This window comes from Corapipo altera, unplaced genomic scaffold, assembly GCF_003945725.1.
Source record: "Corapipo altera isolate COAL_440 unplaced genomic scaffold, ASM394572v1 0, whole genome shotgun sequence".
NCBI lineage: Eukaryota > Metazoa > Chordata > Aves > Passeriformes > Pipridae > Corapipo > Corapipo altera.
In genome coordinates, this window is record NW_020884872.1 from 77,767,707 (window position 1) to 77,790,028 (window position 22,322).

A 22,322-nucleotide genomic window follows, 5' to 3' on the forward strand; every position below is an offset into this window, starting at 1 on the left:
ATTTAATCTGTGAGAATACTATATGATGACAAGGAAACAAAATGTTCATAGAGTGTACTGTTTTGTTATTTTCTGTATTTGCATACTGTTTCTAAGTACAATGTATTGCATTGCCTGTGGCCTGCATTATCTTATGTTGTAAGGTTTGAAATCTAATCCCCCTCTGTCCACATATGTGGTATTCTAGGAAAGGGAACACTTCCGAGGAGTTAAAGAGGTCACTTGTATGTCTTAAGACTTAGAACAGCTGTGTCAAAAAATTTCATTTTAGTAAAGCACTAAAACAAAGAGAAAACGTGAGCCTAATAAATCTTTCATGAGGCCAATGAAACATTGTAACAAGTGAAATTTTAAGGGAACCTGACAAGTGAATTTTCTGCCAAAGTGTTCTGACTCTGTCAGAACACTATTACACCAAAGAGCTGCTATATGTGTATTTGACATGTTCTGCAAAAGAAGTTTTGACTGTTCATAATTCCAGGAGGTGAATGGGAACACTCTTCTGAAGATAAATACTGGAAAAAATGCTACTTACTCTGAAAACCCAGACCCCTCACCTCGCACACGACTTACTATTTTGATAATTTTAAGTGGTTTATTTTTACAGATATTCTTTGCTTGTTATACATATATATATATATATAATGTTATACACCTAACTGATTCTGAGGTAAAAGACACCAGTGGACATACAGATACAAAACTACTTCTCAAAGCCAGTGAAGTACCTAAACACCTTCATTAGTTTTGAATTTACCAACTATGGAATAGGAAAGTCCATTAAAATTAATAATCTCTTTTCCATATGAGTTTGGCACTACTTTCTCAGAAGACTTGGGTAGACTCAAGAGAGCAAATTCCACTAAGAAAGGATTCTAATGCTTACATTACACAAGAGATCCATTCTATTGTGCCAGACCCACCAAAGAAGCTATGGAGGTGTAAGATTACCAGAGAAAATCTTACTATTAACACTCCTGTCTTTCCTAGTCTAACTCCTAGGTGCCTGATCTTCCCCCAAGCTTCCTGGAATACAGAAACTAGATATCTATGATTCTATGAGTATTTAAAGAGATCTGATTCACTTGTTTGAAAATCATCACGGGATATTAGAAATGCAGGTTCAAACTTCTAAGGATAAAAAGAATTAATGTTTCTAATTTCATGGGCACTTGGGCAATTCAGTAAGCCATACTGGTAGAGAAGTTTAAAAGAAAAGTGATCTGAACACTGAATGCCAGGGTGCCAGTCTGACTTCCAGTTTTCATTAAGTCCTGAGGTAAATCTACGTAATTGTGTAGGAAACAGATTTTCAGCTAAACTTGTCTCTCTCTTGTTTTAGCACCTCAATACTCAGAGTGCTGTTTCTCAGGTACCCTGTCCCAGGTATCTAACCCTCACAGACTAACCTGGTCATTCAGCTCCAGGAGTGGAACTCATAATGCTAGGTTTAAATACTATGAAAATTTGTAAATTATTAAATGTTGAGGCACTGTGCACCATAATGCATTAGTCTCTTTTTTTGTTTCTAACCCATTAAGAAATTTATGCAACTGGTGAGCAGGTACCATCTACCACGCAAATTTGTCATGTAAAAATATCATGGGACTGCATAAATGAAAACCATCATAAGGCAAATAGTCATGGAGAAAAATTTGGCATGCATATGAAATATTAATTGTAGAAGTTCTTAAGTGCTTAACTAATAATCATTTTAATGATTAAGTTAACAGATTTGAATGAACTGGAGATGTAGCATCAGTAAGAAAGAATAAATTAATACTGTTTGACTAGTACACACTTCCTGAAAGAATCAGTGTGTGAATATAACTTTTTAAATAATCTCTAGGTCAACTGAGAGACTATCCTACCAGAACTATCTAATTTGCTAAAACACTTGTATACATTTTAGTAATCTATGACAAAACATGATTTTTTATTTTAGCAGTGTAAATAGATTGTAAAGATGGAACAGTTTTTAACATGTTCCCACTCTATCTTATGCACTGCACAGCAGCAACCAAGGCAGAAGGTGGATTTATATAATGAACTCCTAAAAGTCAGATACAGAAATACTTTTAGAATCATAGAATACCCTGAGTTGAAAGGGACCCGCAAAGATCACTGAGTCCAAAGCCTGACTCCGCACAGGGCAATCTAAAAGTAAAATAAATGGGTAAAATAATTTAGTCTGGAGATATGTTTCAAATTGGTTTTATAGCATATGTGAATTTTGGATTAGTGAAATAATGTGGAAGATAGCTGTATATTGTGATATTGGTTGAAAGCCAATGAAAACTGAACCCCTCTGATCTTGCCAAAAGGAAAATAAGGAGAGAAATCATTTAAGTCTGTCACAAAATTTAAGTGATCAACATAAAAATGTTAACACTCTCATTTATAAGTAAAAAGTGGCCAACATTTCTAGATTTAAGATGACCATAGAAACCTATTTCAAGTTGTTGACTGGTGTCTACAAAATCTAGTCTGACTTCTGTTTCAATGCCATTTTATCACAACCCTCCCCTTCAGAATCTGTTTTCCCACTAACCAGCCCTGAGCATTCTACAAGTTCCTGATACTCGGCAGAGACTGTACACAGGCCCTCCTTTTTCCCATGCTGGTCTTGTCTCTACCTCTGAAGAATTAGACTGATACCACATTCCTTGTAAAAGGAACCTTTGTTTAAGTCATTCCAGTCATACTACAATTTTTCCATCAGTTACCTGAAACATCTCCATTTCATAGACACTGTCCAACCTCAAAACCACAGTAACACAAACGGCTGACAGTCATAGAGGTCAACTCAGGCAAGGAAGGCCATGTTCATACCTATGCTGCTTCCACGCAGTGAAACATCACTTAGAAAACACTCTTCATTATTTCTCAGATACTTATGTGATTTTACACGTCACACACATGAACACAGACAGTACAATAAGATACAAATTCTTCTTGTATTAGAGATACCATAAGAATAACCTTCTGAGTTCATGGTTTGCATTGCAAGTTTTATGTTCCATCTCTATTTCAATAAATATTGAAGTATTTTCTTCCAAGGGGAATGGAATCCATAGAAAGACTGATACTCAGTACTTCAATGGCTGGACAATATGCTTGGAAGAAAAGGAGAGCCAAGCTAAAAATCCTGCTTTAAATCAAGCAGAAAGGGATTTAAATTTAGATTTCATAGATATCACTTGAGTAACCTAATTATGGGCACAGAAAGGATGGAAGAGGAAAATACAGCCTCCATGTGATAATCCATACCTTTTTTGTTTGTGAATTAGCTCTTACTTCAAGTATTTTGTTTAAAAAGTGAAACAAAGAGGTAAAATGTTATGCCAATCATTTTGATTCCAACATAATGTATTCTTCTGGAGGAGCCTAGAAACATTGTACTGACCCAAACAATGTTGTATGGCCACCAAATTAAAGAGGTGGTTAAAAGAAAAAGACAAAAGATACCTGAACAATATTATTACTAGTCACAGTTGAGCCATTTTAATGGGAATTTTCTAAATCATTCAGTTCAAGGCAGGCACCAGAAAAGAAAAATTTGGACATAATCAGTTAATAATTTTGAAAAATGATAAGCACTTGGGACTAATGTCTTTTGGTGAAAAGCTGCCTGCAGGTTTATCCAAAGACTATCCTATCAGCTCCACCTCAAAGATTTTGTTTTTGCATACAGTAAAACCAGGAAAAGATTGTGCAACAAATCCTTTTTTTGTGAATGAAGTTAACAATATTAAATTCTTCCAAACAGAACATACGAACGTATAACTAATAATAATTTGATATACTGGCTCAGATGCAACCGTTGCACAGAACAAAATCTACTGCTCTCAATATTTTAAGCAAAATAATTTTTTGAAAATGGTAGAAGGGTCACTAAAAACCTTGGCTTACTGATGAACCTATAAAAATTTTTAGGGATGTAAAGCAGGGAACACAGCAAATCTACTAGTAAAGGTTTACATAGAACTTTATTCCCTTGTAGGAAAGTAAAGAATTTTAGGAATCTCTATAATCCTGCTGGGCCTGTAAAAACAGAAATAAAGAGAGGTCAAAGGATCTCAGTGGATAGTTAGATTGCAAAGTATGTGCACAAGGAAATACTTTACTTTCAGAAAGGCGAGCACTGTTGAAATGACTTTGGACAACAGGTAGGAGCAAGACTAATGAAATCTATTCATTTTAGTAAGAGTATAACAAATAATTATAAATTATAAATCTTATTAGTAAGAGTATTATAAATACTATTTCACAACACAGGAATTCTCAATGCACATGCACACCAGCAGAATCCAAATATTAAACTTCCCAAACTCAGGTCATGGAACAGGGACAATAGTTTTCTTTACTTTTCTTCTTAACAGACTCCAAAACATGCAATTTCAAGAAAGAAAGAAAGTCCAAATGCCTTAAGTATAAATATTTACGTTTTGAAACTATTTATCAGAGGAAAGAAGCTGAGCAACCCCTAGTGGCAGCAGAAAAATACATTCTGGAAAAAAGCGCTAAATTTTCTACAGGACCAAGGTATTTTCAAAAATACATTAATTTGTGAACACAAGTTTATATGCAATGTCCGGAGTTGTCATAACATTTAGAAAAAACTGCAAGTTAAAAATTATTCATGACTCATGGCAGATTTTTCCTAGTATTCAGTTAGAAAGTGATAACTGTGTTTGATAAAATACACTACAATATACATCTTACAATATATTAAGAATAATCTTTTTATACATTTTTTCTCAAAGAGAATGCATTTTGTTTTATAATTCTAAGATATCCTAATAAAAATACTGCCAAATTCAGCATCATCATTTAGAGAGGAATTTGTAAGCACTATACCAATGAAATGCACAATGTGATATTAATTTAAAAAAAAAAAAGCTTAGACCTCTTTGTATTTTGTTTTAAAGTGGTTATCTAGAATTCAGTTTTATTATCTCTTTTCTATAAATTATCATTTGCTCTTCCTTCTTTTATGCTTGGAAAAAAGAAAGGAAACTAATCACTGCCAGTACAACTATACTTTCTGTCTTCTCACCCTTTTTGAATCTCACTTCAACTGAGTGAGATTTTCTGTGTTAGCCAACAGCTGCTCAAGATTTTCATAAATAACCAGCGGAACAAAGTAGATACAGAGATGAACGTTCCTGAAAACATCCATATCAAAGTATATTCGAACTCTATACAGTCTTTCAAAAGTTATCCATACACATGTATTTAAAGAAAAAGCTCTTACTTTATGGCCACCAATGATCTCATGCCTCTAGCCATCACAAGTATAGAGGGATGGTGCTTCACAGAGTCCAGGTCATTTCAGATACCACGACTCTGGATATCAGTAGATGTTATATATATAAAAGAAACATATAAAAGTATGTCCTCTTCTTTCCACAAAATGTAATTCTGAAGACAATATTTTCAAAATCAAAGACAACACTGACAGACCTAAAATAACACTTAAAAGTGCAGTAATAAGAAATCACTTTCGAGCTCAGTTCTTCTTGATTTTCACTGTTTCTAAGGTGAGTTTTGAAACTGATTTTGGGTCCAAAAATCAGTTTAGGCAGAAAGCTTGTTGCTGGAACACCTGCAGCTATTCCAAAGATGACAAAAAAAGGGCCTCAAGAGACTGGAAGTCAATCTCTTAACAAATCACCATGGATTGGGAAAAAAAAAATCAAGAAAAAAAAATCCCCCAACATTTGACCTACTATCACTACACTGCTATAGCAGTAGCTGAGCTGTAGCAATAGAAAAGCAGAAACTTCACTGTGCACTGAAAACCACCAATTTAAATTTGGAGGTAGCACAAGACTCCTGTGCTAGACTAATGACTTGCAACTCCAGAGCCAAGAAGTCTGACGCACAAATCTTACATTCAAAGAGAAAAAAGACAACATGACATATATCTTTGAAGAATTTGTGAAATTATTCTTACAAATATATTTAAAGATCTCTGACTTCTTACTGCAAAAGATGTATAATTTTACTGTAAATAATCTATTGGTAAGGCATAGTACAGCTGTGTTGTCTACTTGGTAAAGACTGCATAACAGACCTTCCATTTTTGTCCCACTCAAGAAACTTTTTGTCACACTTAAAAAGCATCATGTAATGAATCACAGGAAAATATCATACCTCCAAGTTGTTCAGATGCTGTTTTTCAAGGAGCTGTTGCATTTCTTTCAGATTTTTCTGGAAGAGAAGTTGGTGACTATCCATGTTTGTTCTACTGCTCTCTTGTATTGGTTTATCAGAGCCAAACATTGCTGACATCTGCTTCTGATGGAAAGAATCATTTCTAGATGCTGATGAGGATGTATCATCTGTGGTGCTTGATGCAGACAAGCAACTTATTACTTTATCTTATTTTTATGTGTCAACAGTACACTTTTAAATATGTCCCTTTCTGAAACTATATACCACCAATAAATGCCTGGCAAGTGAAGGATAGTCATACTACATGTAACTACAGGTGGTGCTGTTAGTACTATCTAAAAGTGTCCAACACTTTCCATTTTAAGACCTCTCTTCTGTTATTTATAAATAGTCAGACTTTTCTGATGAGGTTGTTGGGTGACTGCCTCAGGCTGAATTAATACGGAAGATGTCAGCCAACAGTTTGGTAATTTGCAGAAATGGAACACAGAGGGTTGTGTTTTTTTTAAAAAAGAAAAAAACCCAAGGAAAATAAAAAAACAAGGAAAATGGGCTTTGTTTTTTCATAAAATTGGCTTATATAGAGCATGCTGTCAGGTGTTCCCTTACTTCAAAGAGCAAGAAAGCTTTGTAGTATGTAGAGACCCTAAATCTACTGATGATGTGTAATGTCAGTATTGTGGTATGTTAAAGAACACGTATTTGATGCCTGAAAAAGAACACCTTTGGAGTAGCTAGCGTAGCTGGCTTCTGTGACCAGGGTGGGCCAAAATTAAGGTAGGCCAAAATTAACCACAGGTTTCTACAAGATGAGAATTAACAAAACCATGGGACAGGTTGACACCCAGGAATGAAAGAAGTCAAGAAGCATGCAAAGTCAAATGACAAAGAAAGTGCAATTAGTGACCAGGAAGGCAGGGAGTTTGTAACAAGGTATGTTCAAGAAGAAAAAGCAGATAGAACTGGAATGAAGCTGGGTAAGATCACTAGGAATAAGAACCAAGTTTTGGAAAACAAGAAGCAAGAACTGGATTGATATCAAGGATGACAAAATCAAGAAACAAGTAGCTTTAAGCAATAAGAAAAGCAGGCCTGAGAAAAAAAAAAAAAAAGGGAAAAAATAACCCAGATGCCAAACCCCGCAGCTTGTGGGTAGATCAAGCTTTAGTCATGACTAGGCTTCGCGAATGAAGATTTGGGGAGGGCTCTACCCACATTTGTTACAGGCACGCTGGTGGCTAAAAAAGCCAATACGAGAGAGGCACGTCCGGTTGCAAAAGGCACAGCAGAAAGACTCCTTAGGTGGTAAATTCTGCAAGACATGATTCTTTCTGTGTTGTCTTTTCTCCTCAAGAGTGATCCTGCGTGCTTTCTCAAAAGCATCAGCAGCGTTATAGATGGTGTGTCTCCAGGCCTCCTGATTGGAGGCCAGAGTAGACCAGTTATGTTGATCAATATGTCCAAGGCTGAGACGTTGTTTCAGGGAGTCATTGTATCTTCTCTTTGGGGCTCCTCTCATGCGGCAGCTGGTGGCAAGTTCACCATAAAGCAAGACCTTAGGGAAGCGATGGTCCTTTGTCCTTGAGACATGTCCTGCCCGACACAGCTGTGTTCTCAGCAACATGGCCTCAATACTTGTGATAGCTGCTTGCTCTAGAACAGATGTATTAGTCACATAATCTGACCAGTGGATGTTTAGGGTTGTACGGAGGCAGCGTTGATGGAAGTGTTCTAGGAGTCACAGGTGGTGGCGGTAGATGACCCATGATTCAGAACCATATAAGAGAGTAGACAGCACAATGGTTCTGTAAACACTGATCTTGGTACTTTTCTTCAAGTGTTTATTTCACCAAACTCTTTTATGAAGCTTTCCGAAGGCACTGTATGCCTTTGCCAACCTGTTGTCTATCTCTCCATCAATCTTACCATCCGAGGAGATGAGGCTACCTAGGTAATTAAACTGCTGGACTGATTCGAACTCTGATTGGCCAATGGTGATATGGGGATGATGGAAGACTTCCTGAGGTGCTGGTTGATAGAGAACTTCTGTCTTCTTTAAGCTGACTTCCAGACCAAAAAGCTCAGCAGCATCTGCAAAGCAGGATGTTAAATGCTGCAGAGCTGCTTCTGTGTGTGCAACAAGGGCGGCGTCATCAGCATAAAGCAGCTCCCAGACAAGATGGTTTAAGGTCTTGGTGTGGGCCTTCAGTCACCTTAGGTTGAAAAGGCTTCCATCAGTACGGTATCGGATGTAGATACCGTCCTGATCATCGAGGTCTGCCGTGGCCCTTTGGAGCATCATGCTGAAAAAGACTGTGAATAGGGATGGTGCGAGAACGTGGACTTGTTTCACACCATTGGTTATTAGAAAGGGCTCAGAAAGTGCATTGCCATATCTGACTTGGCCGTGCTGATCCTCATGGAGTGAGATGATCATTTTGAGGAACTTGGGATGACAACCTAAGCGTTCCAAAATCTGCCATAGACCTTTTCTGCTCACAGTATCGAAAGCCTTGGTGAGGTCAACAAAGGTTACACAGAGACCTTTGTTCTAGATCAAGCTTTAGTATTCAGGTTGCCAGCTATGCTAGACTGTCTAGGTGGAACAGTTAGTGAAGGACACTGATTCTGTCTTTTGGCTCCAACTTGGTTCAAGGGCCTTAAATGCCCTTAGTCTGGTGTATCCAAAGTGGCACATACAGTTATTTCTCAACAGATCCATCCTTTATGTTTTCACCTATGTTTAATAGAGCCATAATCCTTGCAATTGATTAGAAAGCCAAGGTTATGTCTTGCTGCTTTAGGATCACGTATTTAATGATGGACTTGGCAGTGCTGAGCTAACAAATAGACTTGATGATCGGAAAGGTCTTTTCCAACCAAAACAGTTCTATGACTCTATGATTTTCTTTGTTGTACTCCACAATGATTACAAATGGTGGTAGAAGCAGAATAGATCTTGAAAACAGACTATCAGTATAAACTTTCAGTGAAGTTACTTGTAGAATGGGTATGCCTTTATCTAAAAGCAGAGATCCAACAAGATTTACCAGATAGGTAAATCTCATATTTATTTACAGAACTCAGAAAACTGCATGTTCTATTCTTTTGTATGGCAGATAGCATCCCTATCCCAAAACTTTCTTGTCAGACACCTGGCCCCTCAAAAATCTGGTTTTGCTTTTCTCCAAGAGGAGTTAATACGTCTTCATTGCTCACTTTATTTCTTTTTTAAACATAGACATTACGAATTTTAGAACCTTTTAAAATTCACTGATATCCAGTTGGGTCTACAGCCATATTTATCTTGAATACTTAATATAGTATTCATTTCTACCTTTGAAAGGTGACTATCAATGAATTCTATATACTCTGTTTTTAAGGAGGGTAAATTCTAAAGATAATATAAGATTTTTGGCTTAAGTGTTTATAGAATTGCAAGGAGAAATACAGAAAGGTATCTACTACTTCATATGAGTTATTTATTAGCTGTCCCAAAATTTCCAATTAAAGAGATTACAGGAAATGTTTAAAGCTTTAAAACTCAGAAGTGGTGAGCTTTGAAGAACCTTCATCTTTGCGAACCTTCTCAAAACACTCTTCTGTTTTATCTGGATTAAGCGGCTTGTGACCTGCCAATAGGTCATAGTAGACTCAACTTTTAAACTTTTTTCCTGCTGGGGTCACTTATGTTAAATTTTTTTCTTTGAGCAATTACTAATTTCGAACTTATAAAAATATAATTAACTTTGAGATTCTTAGCTCTCTCTGAAATTTGGTTACTAGGGAAACACAAGCTGTAAAAGAATATGAACATATAAATTTAATTTCCTTAGGAAATCACATAAAAATGACATATAAAATTTTCATTATGAACCTGAAGATTGTGAAAGGAACATACTATCATTATTACAGGATAGTGAATATTTAAAATTATACAAATAAAAATGGAGTGACAGCAATGTAAAAAATGGTAAGTGGTTTGGAGAGGTCCTGAGAGACAAAAGCAAAGCACAAGGAGCAATTTGAAAAAAGATGAAAAATAAAGAAACAAGTGATAAAGGCTGGGGGAAGAGGCACTGAGCTGCTATCCTTAATGAAGCCTATAAGTGAAACGAGGCAAACCATCAGGAAGTCTGAGACACAGTTCAGAAACATCTACATTTTTTTCCCATAAATGAAAACTTAGGTTTAACAGGTAGATTTCTTGCTTGTTTCTTTGTTTTTATGGCTGCAGTCTTCCTATGAATGTTGACTGGCAAACAGCATGAGTGTTTAGCTGTAGAATTATATTTTCTCAATCGATCAGTTTATCACACATAAAGGTATTAATCAGTAGTAGCTATGTAAACAAGTTGAATATTAATGTAACAATGAAGAACACACTGAAGCTCAAAATTAGGGAGACCCCTTTTAGACAGAATTTGTCTATTCTGAACATCTGCACAATTTGTATAATGCAGAAAATAATTATTATAATAGTAATAACAAAAGCAGCAATAACAAAAATAACCCCTTGAACTGAAATGTTAAAGAAATAAGAGATTAGGAAGGGGATAATCAGGAAAGAGTATGAAATACAGCAGCTAGACAAACTATGTATGAAGAAACATTCTGTTATAAGTCAAGGTATCTTCGAAAGAGTGCTTGGGCAGAGCGAAAATTCTGCAAATCAAATTGTATGTGATATAAAATAAAATTACAGGATACTCACAATACATATAGAGAATGAGAAATATAAAGGAATGACAGCTGGAAAGAAGATCCTTGCATGAATATATAAACTAAAGTATCCTTGAATGTCAGAAGGAAAAACATCTGGATAAGAATAAGAAATCATCTAGACAGAATACTTTATAAATCACAGTATAGCAAATGGTTTGATAACCATGGAAATCTGAGTCGGGCTATAACTGAATGGAGATTGAGTTAGTCCTGACTATTCCCAGAGTTCTGCTGAAGGGAAAAGGTGTGTGTCACCTCCTCTGCTGTCTTACCAAATGGACACAAACAACTCAAGGAAGTTGCATAATGCTTCATTGGAAAACTTCACAGAAATGCCTTCTTTGCTATGAGAGAAATGTCCTACGATTTCTTAAAGAGTAATCATCTCCTGTTTATTGAATACACAAACTAATTTACTTCCTGTGATCATCAGAGTAAACAGGAATGCTTACCTGAAGTTGATTTTGTTTATCCTTGGGAAGGACAATCCTGATGTTAAAACTGATCCTTTAAGTTGTTCAAGAGCTTCTTCTAACTGAGAAGATGCTTTTGTCTGGACTAGAGGGATCAGAGTTAAAAAAACACAATGGAAAAAATATTTTTAAAATTGGAATAATTCACCATAAATGGTTTGGTTAAGTTTCTGAAGTTTGGAAGCCTAAATCCAGAGAGTTATAATAACCAGAGTGGTATAGCATTATTAGACATGCTAGAGAACCTCGAGTTCCTCTGAAACAGAATGCCAGCCTATTTAAGTGTTTAAAGTTACACATCAATTCAACAGTTTTGCTCTTTGTTTTCTAAATGCATTGTTGAAAAAGTAGAAGGTTAAAAAAATCTAATTTTTTTTTACATCATGATTATTCTGCTCATGCACTTAGCTGAAGTTATGGCTTGCAGATATTTTACAGAGGCCAAATAATCCAATCAGTGGAGAAAGAAAGAGTCCAGACAGGCACAAGTTATTGCCTCTTTCAAGTAAAAGTAGGGTAGAGAGTAACTTTTTGCTATAAAAGAAAACCAAGGAAAAAAAATTATGATTCATTCTATTGCTACACAGTCTGGGTTGTCAGTAGGGCTACGAAGAAGCCCTAAACCAGTACTTTTCTATTTTGTTATTTTAATCTGACATTTGATCTTGAAGTAAGAGACATTACCTCACAGTTGGCACAATTGCAGTTGGGAGAGTAATTTTGCTAAAGCATACCTAAGTAATAGACCATATCTTAAGAGTTTGAACACTGGAAAGTTGACTGGAAATCAGACTTGGCCAATGCTGTTACAAACTTCTGCCAATCTGCACTGATTCCAAGAAAGCAGGAACTGAGCTGCAGTGATCATTACTTCCCAGCAATGAGAGAACAGCTTAGAAAGTGGACTAATTCAGAAAAAAAGTTATGTAACACATTAATATATGCTAGGACTGCTTTTACTTAATGATAAACAAAATGCACATTCTTGAATATGTCATTTTCAGTGGTTCAAAGAGGGGACCATTACTCTACCCTAGTAACTGTCAGTGGCTTTGTAACACCTCTCACCCAGCTGTGAAAGCACAGTATTGTAAGCAATAAGCACATTGTAGTCAAAAAAGTGGGGAAAACCCAGGAAGCCACAATACCCCAAGGAGGTGATGTACTTACTGTGACCAGAATATAGTGCAATATCTCACAGTACAATTTTTAGGAATAAAACCAAAACTGTGTTTTTAATTCCCTCTACTCAATTGTCATATGTATCAGATCTGAGCTTGTCAGTTGTTTTGCTTTTATGAATTCAATGAATTTGAGTAAAGTTAATTGTTCCGTTTGCTTCAATTATATTATACTGATAGAATAATAGGAAGGGTTGGACTAATAATGATCTCCAGAGGTCCCTTCCAACCCTAACAATTCTATGATTCTGCAAATAGAAAAACACTTGTATCGTGAATAATGATTAAATTTTAGTTTACAAACCTATTTGTTTGTGCTGAGAAAAAGGCAGATGAGCACGCTGGAACTTCTCAGTTGCCTCCTGAAGTTTAATTTTCCTTTGCTGAAGAACTGTTTGTCTAAATCTTTGTTCTTTTTCTTCTTCTTGCTTCTGTCTTTCTTCAAAGGCTCTGTATGTAAGAATCAGAAGTAGATAATTCCTATGTTTTCGAATTACTTTTACCAAAATATTAGTAACTTACTTGCTTACCAACTTGCCACTTTAGTACAAAAGCTTGCTTGTCCATAAATTAAATGCCATTAACTTCAGGACAGCTGGACTTTTATAGTAAATGGGGCAGTGGGTGGGGAAGAAGTCACAACATATTTTTATTTTTTAGCCTCAACCAGAGATTTGATTCTTCTTTATATTTGAATTAACATGCAGACTTGACCAGTTCTTGTTACCAATGTTACTTTCACAACAGCCTTTACATTACCACCTAAATGTACCACAGCGAGCAGATAAATAGGAAGCTGAACTGCAAATGCTCTGTGTGTGTGCCTTTCACAAGCTGTTGAAGAAATAGTAAGAGTATATAAGTTGTTATTTAGAAATAACACAAAGGAACTACAGGGTTTACCTGCAAATATGCAAGAGTTAGTTTCAACTTCTAATTGTTAAGAAGCTTCCTGAAAGACAATCAGATAGCAGCACGAAATGGGATAAAATAGTAATGTGAAATTGTAATTGACAGAATCAGTTGTTAATATCAAATATATTAAACATGTCCTTCTACTACCTGGAAAGGAAAGCAGCTCTAATCAAAACCAACCATCATCACAAAGGTTTCCTTCAGTAGGCACAAGCTTGATGATGAAGTTATGTGGAATTTTTTTTCCTGCTGACAAAATCATCAGCTTTTACTGACAAACTAGCTCCTTGAGTGAAATATACCCATTAAACATATTGGCACAGTGCCTATGTAGGCAAGCCATATTTAATGGTTTTAAACTAAAAGAGGGTAGATTCAGACTAGATATAAAGAAGACATTTTTTACAGTGAAAGTGGTGAAACACTGGAACAGGTCGCCCAGAGAGGTTGTAGATGTCCCATCCCTGGAAACATTCTATTCTAAATGGAGTAATACTGTAAAAGTAATACTCTTCAAGTTCAGCTTCTAAAGCCTGTCATGCAAGGCAGCTTCCCATCTTTGAAGCTCTCTGTGTATTTAGAGACGTAATTTGACAGGTCACTAGTACACTAAGTAGGGTCCCACTCTTAACCAGCAGTAGTGGAAAGAAATGTTTAGCCATATGTTCTTCAGTTCTCTCACCATAATAAGATATCACCCCATAACTTTAATCACTTGCAGTTGCTTCATACATCTTGCTTAATGGAGCATAGCTACTGCTTAACAGAGCTTCTCCTTAACTAGAGCTATTTTAGTGATTCCTCCCTTTGCCTTTCGGAAAAAAGTTCAAACTGAAATATTCAACTTGAGCCTCCCTAGTATCCCTTCAAAGTGCTGACTGACCACCTGTGAAAACAAACAGAAAAATAATTTGAAATAGGTACTTTTTATTTTAGAAAGTCTAAAGGCTGTAACTGCACAATAGTAAAAAAAATAGGAAAACTGCCAAATAATTCCCAAGTATACACTTATGTAGGAATATCTACTTTAATCCACTTGGAAGCCAAAGCATAGCAGAGAGAGACACATAAAGAACCTTCACTGTTTTGAAAACTCACATATACATGGCTTTCAAAACATGTTTTGACAGCTAAAAAGTAGAACTAGAGTTCATCAACCACTTTCAGTAGTCCTGAATTTCACTCACCTTAAAATCTGATACAGAAATCTGCAATGTTTTACATCTTTATCCTGACTAAAGAAATAAAAAATCATGAGAGAGGAAACAGACTTGCTTATCCTAGTAAGTACTTTAAACACATTCTTCATGATGTCCTCAATATTTCTAGAAGCCAGTCAAGAAGGCCTTTAGTTGAACTGTAGTTGTTAAATTCAAACATGTGGGAAATTCTGCAACTTTACATCTGGAGTAATTCCAGCATATAACTCCAAAAAGGAAAAAGTGAATTCTGACAGAATTTTTAGTTATTTTTTAAAACGATTTTGGATATGACTTAGCTGCACCCTTCCACATTCCTAATAACTGGCATGAAAAAAGGACTGTTGTTCCATATAGCTGGGAATGAGCAAGGCCAAATGCTGATGCAAGAGATCTTTTTCACCACAGCTCATCATGATCATTATTTGGTTTGGATTAAGACATGAAGGAGAAAAAAGGATCTTATTTTAAATGTAAAGAAATGCATGCAAGATATTCAGTGACGCCGGCATCATTAACGTCTTGACCTCACAGAATGTAAATTGTGACACCCAGGTGCACTATGTAAAATAAATAATTTTACAAATGCACATTGAAAAACAGTTAAAGCAAATGTTTGTTCATGCACTCTCCTTAAGCCACCAGCTTAGGTTCATATCGCAGATGTAACATTGGCAAAAGAGTATGGCTTTAAGATGAAGAGTTAGCAGAAGAATTTCCTGACTGGTGTTTTTTTAACCCAATTTTTCTGTCTACTATAAACAATCCAGCAGTGCAGCAATTTTTGAAACGGCTGCCAAAATGTTTATAGTGAATTTGGAATATGAAACTTAAAATATTTAGCTGTCTCAGATATACAGACATTATGTGGAAGGCATTTTTATGTTAAAAACAGCATGACTAGATGGTGGAGCTATTTCCTGGTTAATTTTACAAAATTGTCTTCACAGTGAAGTGATGGATGCTACCTTCCCAGGTGGACTAAATGCTTACTACTGCCTCGGATGAAAATAATAATAAAAAAGAAGAATATATGCAGTGCATATGGAATGCTATGAAATGCACCTTTTGATACTGAGTTGATGTTATTCATCCTTTGGTTGCCATATCACGTTGCAACTCAGTGCACAATCATTTTAAAATTGAGGTAAGGAGGTATTTGTATAGTCAATGAGTACAGCAAGTGCAGGAAAGGGCTAGAATGGGGTGTCACACTCAAAATTCCCTTCGTGGGCAAACAGGAAACACGTCTTATATCCTTAAAAAGATCTGTGCACATTGCCAATAAATCAACTTTTTCCTCTAGGTGAGATGCTTACCCAGACCAGGAACACATATTAACCTATTCCCTCACCTTTGATTATCATATGCTGAATACAAAAGGACAGCCTGAAAGTGCTGTAAGGGCTTCAGATGGACCGACCCTTACAATGTTGAAGGGGCTCACAGAGGGCTGTCCTCCAAAATGCCCAAAAGGTTCACCAGAGAGCTGCCCACACTATATACCAATTGTTACACTACATATCTTGTTTATAAGAAAAAAGCAAGCATACCTTATATAAAGCCAAGCATTTTTTTTCTGTTAGTATAATTCAAACCTTAAGAGTCTAATTATTATTAATCCAGCTATAATTGTTAATGAAAAAATAATAATACAGTTAGAATACTTCTATACAGAAAAAAGTCAATAACAATGATAAAACAGTTTGAACTGTTATTCACACATTGAGTTTTCTAGCCCTTTTCCTGATGCTCATGCTTGCATTGCTTCTAGTTTCATTCTGGTGGTGCTGGGGTGTTAGGGTAAACTGGCAGCATCTAGAGTCCCTTCAGCAGGACCAACAGGATGTTCATGTTATTGCTTTCTTCTTCCTCACCTCAGGATCCACTTGGAATAATTTTTATATTTGCTAACACACTTCTACACCTTTGTTCTATCTTCACACAGTAGCTCCAAAAATACTCCATACATGGTGCCTTTTATGTATATTACACACTATTCTTTTCTTCTCTTTGTTACCTCTAAAGCCTCTAAAGGTTTGTCAGATCTAGCTCTGCATTTTTTTAACTGAGTATTGGTGAGTTGTTTATAGCCATGGGATCTACAGTGCCAAGCCTGTGTACCATCCCTTACTCTTCCCTGCCTGTACTCCTCTGTGCCACATCCTGCACCTCCAGATATCAAGGCCTCTGCTACTGTACCAGGCCTGCGTTTCCCTACACTACATCATTAGTTTAGCATCATAAATGCCTCATTCTCTACATAGAAAAACTACTTGTTAGCGTTATCTATATAAAACTATGGTCATACCATAAAAAATTACACAAGGGAAAATTAATTAGCCACAGACACCTGGTCAATTAGAGAAACTGTTGTTACAGCTAAACCAAGTAAAACAAAGCTGCTGTCAGGTCAAGAAAAGTTCAGAGAGAGCAAGTTTTGCAAGCACCTGTCCCAAGGTCTTGCAAATTCAGCCATTATTAGAAATGGCAATACTTCATTTCAAGTCTACATGGTTATAGTGTTCACCTACTTTTCACAGTTTCATTCTGATATAGAAAGCAATACAAAATGTATAACACTTTGTTTACCAAGTGCTAGCATTGTTCTCTTATTTCTGGCTCTAGACTGCTTTTCATTCTCTGTCAACAACACCGATGAAAAATTTAAAGAGCTTTTATTAAATAATCAATGTTAATCAGCCAGTAGGTGGAGCACAAGGCTTGTGCACATGTTGAAAATTAAGTATTATGAAAAAAATAGTAATGAGAATAGATTGGAAACTGATATAAATTGGGAAAGCATTCCCTTCTCCAGTAACAACAGATGGATAAGCTATTGCAAGGTAATTCAAAACGCTGAACCAAGATAACTGACTGTAAGGTTTATTTTAACATGCACATAGACAATTGCATTTCCAGAACGAAAAAACTACCTGCAGCCAGTAACATCTCAGTAAAATGGGATGCACATTTTGCACAGAGCAATAACAGCAGGAAGTCTATAGTCCCCAGCAAAACTGACAGCTGGTATTTAGAAAGCAGTGCGTCATATAAACACAAAATACGATATCCTATTAATTTACATCAAGTATGTGCTTAGTCAGTAGCTCTTATTTCCAGAATATTGTTATTTAAACAAAATATCTGTCAGCTACTGCCCCAGTGAATATTTAATTCTTAATCTGATCTTGAAATTGCAACTTCACCTGTCAGTGAGACAATAAAGAAATTACTTTCTTGATACTCAGGCAACTCATATAAAGGTTATCCATAGGCTAGGGGTTTTTTTTCTGTTTTGAAGCATTGTTGTTAACACAAAAGTAAGAAGCTCGGTCAGTACAAGAGATGCAAAGAAACAGATGGTATCAGATAGACTGAAAAAGGTGTGTGACTTAAGTTACTGAGACTTTTCTTTTCAAAGCCATACCACCCCTTTTCCGAGCAAGTGATGTTTTTGTCTTTTGCTATTAAAGTAATTAACTGAGCACATCTTGTAGAAACTGAGTATTTTTAATGCTGAAGCTGATGCATTTTAGAGGTATTGACAACAAGTCAATACAACACTGTCAGGGAAAATTGCATTACAAGTATATTTAGAAAATTCATTACAAGTACATGATGGTTAGTGAAACAAAGTCTTAATGGAAGCCAGTACATAGTGTTGAACAATATAGGTCAATACTGGGCCTAATCCTGTTTAACATCTTCATTAAACATAGAAACATAGAATCATTTACGTTAGAAGAGATCTCTACAATCATCAAGTCCAACAACAAACACAGCACTGCCAAGTCCACCACTAAACCAGGACTTTAAGTGCCACATCTACACATCTTTTAAACACCATCAGGAACAGTGACTCCACTACTTCCCTGAACAGCCTGTTCCAATGCCTGACAGCCTTTTTCACTGAAAAATTTCCTAGTATCTAACCTAAACCTCCCCTGGCACAACTTGAGGCCATTTGCTCTCATCCTATAGCATTTGTTACTTGGGAGAAGAGACCAAACCCCACCCTGTTACAACCTCCTTTCAGGTAGTTGTAGAGACAGCAGTCTCCCTTGAGTCGCCTTTTCTCCAGGCTGAACACCCTGAGCTCTGTCAGTCATTCCTTATATGACCTGAGCTCCAGCCCTTTCCCCAGCTTCACTGCCCTTCTCTGGACACACTCCAGCACCTCAATGTCTTTCTTGTAGTGAGGGGCCCAAAATTGAACACAGGATTTGAGGTGCAGCCTCATCAGTGCTGTATGCAGCAGGACAATCACTGCCCTAGTCCTGCTGGACACACTATTGCTGATACAGGCCAGGATGCCATTGGCCTTCTTGGCCACTTGGGCACACTGCTGGCTCATGTTCAGCCAGGTGTTGACCAAAAATTATCTGGATGATGGGACAGAGTGTACTCGCAGTTAAATTTGCAGATGACACCAAACTGGAAGGAGTGATTGATATACCAGAGAGTTGTGCTGGCATTCATAAGGACCTCTACAGGCTGGAGAAATGTGCTGACAGAAACCTCATGAAGTTGAACAAGAGGAAGTGCAAAGTCCTGCACTTGGGGAGGAACAACCCCAGATGTGGGGGCCCTGCTGGACAACAAGTACAACAGGAGCCAACAACAGGCCCTTACCTTTACATGTGTAACAAAGCTAATGGTTCTTGGCTCATACACAGATTTGAGACATGACCTGGTGGTTGATTAATCAATTCCTACCTGCAAAACTGTCTGGAAAAAATACTCAGATTCAAGGAATCTTTTATTGTCAAACTACATTCCTCCATATATGCAATGACCCTTAATTTTTAATTATATTTCACAGCTTATTAAAACTGTATGCACTTAATACCTTTCTAACATTAGATAGCTAACTCCTCAGACTTGTCATACCAGACTTCCATTTGAGCTGCTTATTATGCTAATAGTTATGCCATTCTCAATTATCACAATTTGAAACAATTTCATTTTATGAATACCATATCTATAATTTTTAACTGGCTCACCTGAGTAACTTGGATTTATACTGTGTTTCTTAAAGTTGTAATGAAATACATATGGAAATGTATTTAACTATCAATGAGTATTAGCTTAACTACACCAGTCTGTCAAAACTATGCAGGCTGTCTGGTATTTGCTTTTATATTAGAGTATAATATTTCAAGACAAGTAATACAATAAACAGTATTCATCTGAGATGTGTAGTGTTTCAGTGGTCCTGTTCCAGAAAACTAAATTACATATTTAATTTTTCAACTGAGACTCAGTTTATTGTCTGCAAAGGTTGTGAGTTGCACAGTCTTTAATCACTCCCAGGTGATTATATTTCCTCTTCCACTTTTCTTTATATTTCAAAACATATGTTGACAGCACATACTGTCAAGCTAAAATGGCAGTATAAAAAATATATACCACCTCTCTTAGGAGTTATGAACATATGTCAATAAGTAAACATTGTACAGCAGAAATCATCTGACACAGGAACTGTGGGGGATGAGTGTTAATGAGTTAACAGGAGGCAGAGGATGCTGGGCCTGAGGCTGGGGACTGGCAAGGAGGAACCCATCTGCCTCTACAGAATACACAGGCAATTCTCCTGTATGTGTGAGCACAAGTCCAGTGTGAGGGAGAAAATCTATTAAAACTACTTAAAGCACTTCACTGAAACATTTCAGTGTCTGATTTACTTAATCCATTTGTCACAGAATATTTCATGGCTTTGCATTCTCATGTACGCAGAAATACAGACTATTCAAAGGTCTGTTTAAAATGTCAGTACAGAATAACTTTGTTATAAATATAATCCTGTACTAGAAAGATGTTGCTCTGTGTTTATTGGGAAGCAGGAGCACAAAGCCCCACCACGAAGGGGAGGTTGTGCAGCTGTTATGCTGTGCAGACAGAAAAGCATACACTTCAGAAGAAAACAAGAGTTTCCAGCTTCCTGGTCCTTTCTGTGCAGCTGAGTGCATTTTTCACACATCCATTGAAGCTAATAAAACTCAGAAGAATACTAGAAATGCAGATCAGAGCCACAAGACAGATATGCTACTTACTTTTACTTTATACAATAAGAGGTGACTACAGTGAGTTTCCAAAAATTAGTGAGTAAATCAGAATATTGTTCTTTCTGCATTTTATTTGTCCTATAGCAAGAAACTGGACTCTGCTAGACCAAGGTGAACATGCAAATAGTAGAGATATATTGAGCTGTCTCAAGGTTTTGATTTTTTTTTTTTTAAATCTTCCACCAAAGGAACCTTAGTTAGTTACCTTCTTCTTCTGTTTGTCTCCATCAAATATTTTTGTGCCTTACTCCGATGTAATTTCTGATCCTCTTTCAATGTCCGACGTTCTTCTTCTAAATCCTGTTCAAAATGAAATTTTAAAGCTCTATCCCTAGTATTGTGTTAAGGACAATAGAAACTGGATTGAACAGCCTGTTTGATTGACTTTAAATTTTTGATTGATTTTTATATTTCCCCTTTTCGGGAAAGGGCAAACTTTATTGATGAGATACAAAATGCTGTTATGCCTTTTTTGACTAAGGATGCAATAGTTGGTCCCATAATTGTATGTTATAATCATAACTAACTTTATGCTTATCCGGAAAAGAATGTAATTGTATATTACTGTTTAAAGGGATTTTAAGAGAAGCTTTCCACTCATCTTTCATGATGATCACCAGCTGAATAATCTCACCTTTATTATGTTCATTTGTAGGGACATATTTCTGTAGTTATCTAAATCTGTAACATATGGACACACGTACCACAGGGAAAATGATTCAATAGCAAAAACACCCCCTCCACACACCTAAAGTATTAGTTGTTTACACTGAAATTGATTAACATTACTGCATAAAAGCTCTCCACGGAGACAAATCATTAGTGGCAGGAGGCAAGACTGATCTAAGTAGCACTTGGGATGGAAAACACAGTTCCCAGTAGCAGAGCCTCCTAGAAGAGCGAAAACAAAAGAACTCCGAGGCTGCTCGGGAATTCGAACTTCCACAGCAGTCTAAAACCCACGAAGGGTAAGTTTTAATTTAAGGCCACCCCTGAGGCGGTCCCTGACCGAGGGGCGGGGCGGGGGCTGGGCCACCGCCGCCCCTGCCCCACACGGGGTCCACACGGGCCCCACACAGCGTAGCCGACCCCGAGAGCCCGCCCGAGGCCCCGGACCCGGCCCCAGCCCCGCACGGCTCGCAGAAGGATACCCAGGGGCGCTCCGCCTCCCTCCCGCGCCGTCCTGCGGGGCTCCGGGGAGGTGCTGCCCCCGCGCCGCCCCGCCGCCCTTCCCGCTGGGCTCCATCCAGCGCCCCGGCACCGCGGTCAGTGCCGGGCCCCGGCCCCAGCCCCGCTGCATCGTGGCAACCGGGGACGCCGCTTCCTTCGCAACGGGGCGGGGCCGCGGCGGGGGAGCGGGAGGGGGGAGCCGGTTTGGCTGGCGTGCCTGTGCTTTCTCCAAGCCGGGAGCAAGGGACAGGGTGGGCCCCGGCACCGCCTCGCCTCGCGGGTCCTTGTCGGTCCCCGTGCCAGGGTGGAAGCCACGCCTGGGCACCTCGCTCTCTCCGGGCCTTCCCGTCCCATCAGGGACACCGGCGCCGGACACTGCGCTGCTGTCCATCCCCTCGGCACCGCTGTAAA

General features: G+C 37.6%; 1 protein-coding gene across 4 annotated transcripts in view; it reads right to left on the reverse strand.

Moving 5' to 3' along the window:
* CEP126 (centrosomal protein 126) overlaps nucleotides 1-21,996 on the reverse strand; it is a 37,982-nt gene extending 15,986 nt beyond the window's left edge. For all 4 annotated transcript variants that reach the window (XM_027638891.1, XM_027638963.1, XM_027639022.1 and 1 more), the window contains exons 1-5: nucleotides 21,893-21,996; nucleotides 20,947-21,072; nucleotides 12,864-13,009; nucleotides 11,358-11,463; nucleotides 6,160-6,355 (exon numbers count right to left, since the gene is read on the reverse strand). In XM_027638891.1, the coding sequence (XP_027494692.1) occupies nucleotides 6,160-6,355; nucleotides 11,358-11,463; nucleotides 12,864-13,009; nucleotides 20,947-21,072; nucleotides 21,893-21,987 (669 nt within the window). In that variant the 5' untranslated portion in view covers nucleotides 21,988-21,996. The remainder of the gene's footprint in view (nucleotides 1-6,159; nucleotides 6,356-11,357; nucleotides 11,464-12,863; nucleotides 13,010-20,946; nucleotides 21,073-21,892) is intronic.
* Nucleotides 21,997-22,322: the final 326 nt, after the last annotated feature.